The 2,500-nt window shown below is 33.8% G+C and overlaps 1 protein-coding gene across 1 annotated transcript in view; it reads left to right on the top strand.

Moving 5' to 3' along the window:
* LOC113813040 (phosphopentomutase) overlaps positions 1-2,500 on the top strand; it is a 29,355-nt gene that overhangs the window by 9,956 nt on the left and 16,899 nt on the right. The window contains exons 4-7 of the mRNA XM_070133095.1: positions 121-313; positions 719-988; positions 1,489-1,676; positions 2,480-2,500. The exon at positions 2,480-2,500 is cut by the window's right edge and continues 157 nt beyond it. Of these exons, the coding sequence (XP_069989196.1) occupies positions 121-313; positions 719-988; positions 1,489-1,676; positions 2,480-2,500 (672 nt within the window). The remainder of the gene's footprint in view (positions 1-120; positions 314-718; positions 989-1,488; positions 1,677-2,479) is intronic.

Genomic DNA, 2,500 nt, shown 5'->3' with positions numbered 1-2,500 from the left:
ACTTTTTTTTTTTTCCTGTTTTTAAAGTTTTCTAATTAAACTATATAGTCTACAATATTTTTTTGTGCAAGGAAATGTGGAAGGTGAATTACAATATTAAAATCAAAATGCTTATTCCAGGTTTGCCAGATTAGCAGCAGCAGCCTTTTTGAACAACGGAATTCCAGTTTACCTACTTGGCAAGATTGTGCCAACACCTTTTGTGCCATTCACTATCCTGCAGTATGGGGCAGCTGCTGGTGTAATGGTCACTGCTTCCCATAATCCAAAGGAAGATAATGGTTATAAAGTGTACTGGGAAAATGGTGCTCAGGTGAGTTCATGATTTGTGTTGCCTTCATGTCATCCTAAAAAGAGGCTATCGATTTCTAAGAAAAATAATTCCACTCCTGGCTTTTCAAGATAATTAACATTTATTTCCATCTCTATGCATTATCATCCTAATTTCTTGTGGTATGGATGTTTATGATATAATGCAGGAATATTTATGGCAAAATTAATCATCTCAAATAATCTATAGCATACTAAAAGTTCCTCCCAGTGCCAGATTTTCTGAATGTCTGCAATACCTTTTATTTTCAAATATGAATATTATGATTAAGATTGATGTTTTGCATTTTGTCAGCTATGTCTTCCAAGAGTGGACTGAGGTTTTGGAATTTCCTATCACATAACAATTTACTTGAATATCATGCAATAATTGGCCTGTTATTCCCAGATCATTCCTCCTCATGACTCAGGCATCCAGAAATCCATTGAAGAGAACCTGAGCCCTTGGGAAGATGCCTGGGATGTAGAGAAGGCATTGGCAGACCCCAAACTGACTGACCCCCTGGACGACATCTCCAACAAATATTTCTCGAAACTGGGGTCCTCCATGCTGGATAAGGAGAAGAACCAAGCCTCTCCTCTGACTTTCACCCTAACAGCTATGCATGGTGTTTCACATGACTACATGGTGGAAGCTTTCAAGGTGTGCGGGTTTAAGGTGAGGAAAATGAGCAGGGATTTTTTTATGGGGCTTTGGTGGTACTGCCATTGAACTCGAATGTTGTATGAAGTGTTGCGGGTAGGCTCTAGGTGTTCTGAATGAGTAAGGACGTTTCATATGTTTAGGAGAAAGAAAAAGATTCTTCCGTAATAAAGGAGGTAGGTCTTGAATATGAGTATTTTAAAGTTTTCAGCATCTATTATTGCTTAAGGTTTTAATTTATCCCATCAATAAAGTGATCAATTTCTGAGGTTGTAGTACTTGAGAACTCTAATTCAGTTTCTTGACTCTTAGATATGCACAAAATATAAACACCTACTGCCAGTCAGAGACCCAGCCAAGAAATGCTATTTTACAGAGAAGAAAGCAAGCAAGTAACAAGTAAATGAATAACAAGGAAAGTAAGTAACAAGAAAAAAAGAAAGTAAATCTCTCAAGCAAAACAATTAACAAAGAATCAAGCATGGAACTAATGACAGTAACACTTCTTCTTGCAGCCATTTGTCCCTGTGAAGGAGCAGATGGTACCTGACCCTGAATTTCCAACAGTCAAGTTCCCCAACCCAGAAGAAGGCAAGAGTGCGTTGGATCTCTCCTTCAAAACAGCAAATGAAAATGGTTCATCTGTCATTCTGGCTAATGATCCCGATGCAGATAGGTTGGCAGTGGCTGAGAAGTTGCCGAGGTATGTGATGTCTTGGATATAAATTAGTATTTTTGTTATCATTTTTATTATTATTGTTATTATTATTATTATTATTATTATTATTATTATTATTATTATTATTGTTATTGTTATTATTATTATTATTATTGATGTTATTATTATAATTTTACTATTTTATTCTCATATTTCTTTTTTTTACATGACTGATTGAGAAAAGAAATTAATGGGGAATGTTTTAAATTTGTTGATACATTTTAATATACTGAATTTTTTTATTTTGTCATTGTTTATTTTCATGGAAATGAAAAAAAAATATGTGTTTTGAACAGGATATACATATATCATAATGACTATTGTTATATTTCATAGTTTTAAGAGTTGAAAACTAAGACAAAGAAAAGGAAAGAAATAGGGATGTAGAAAAATCTATAAATTAGAATAGCTAACTTAAAAAGCAAGAGCTGTAATTTATATTACAGAATTACATGTGATTCCAAAGAAGCAAAACATAGAGATGCTTTAGTTAGTCTTTAGTATATTAATTTATTAATTGCTGTTTATACTCCTTACAATGAAAAAGAAACAAAGAGAGATAAAGGAGAAAGAAATAGAGGACTGAATTATAATTAATTGCCCTCTCAGTGGGCAGTAGGAGGGGCTTACAGGTGTTCAGTAGTAGAAGCAGATGTATTTAATATGTGCATAAGATCACCTAATTAGCATTCTTTATGAATCTATATTAAAAGAAATGAAAAGGGAGCAAAGAACTTTCTTTTCAGTTTTATGAGAGCAATTTACTTCAGGAACATCTTCCTTTACAGTGGACAGTGGAAGGTGTTCAC

Source organism: Penaeus vannamei, chromosome 18 (assembly GCF_042767895.1).
Source record: "Penaeus vannamei isolate JL-2024 chromosome 18, ASM4276789v1, whole genome shotgun sequence".
Classification (NCBI taxonomy): domain Eukaryota; kingdom Metazoa; phylum Arthropoda; class Malacostraca; order Decapoda; family Penaeidae; genus Penaeus; species Penaeus vannamei.
This window is presented reverse-complemented; position numbering and strand designations above follow the sequence as displayed.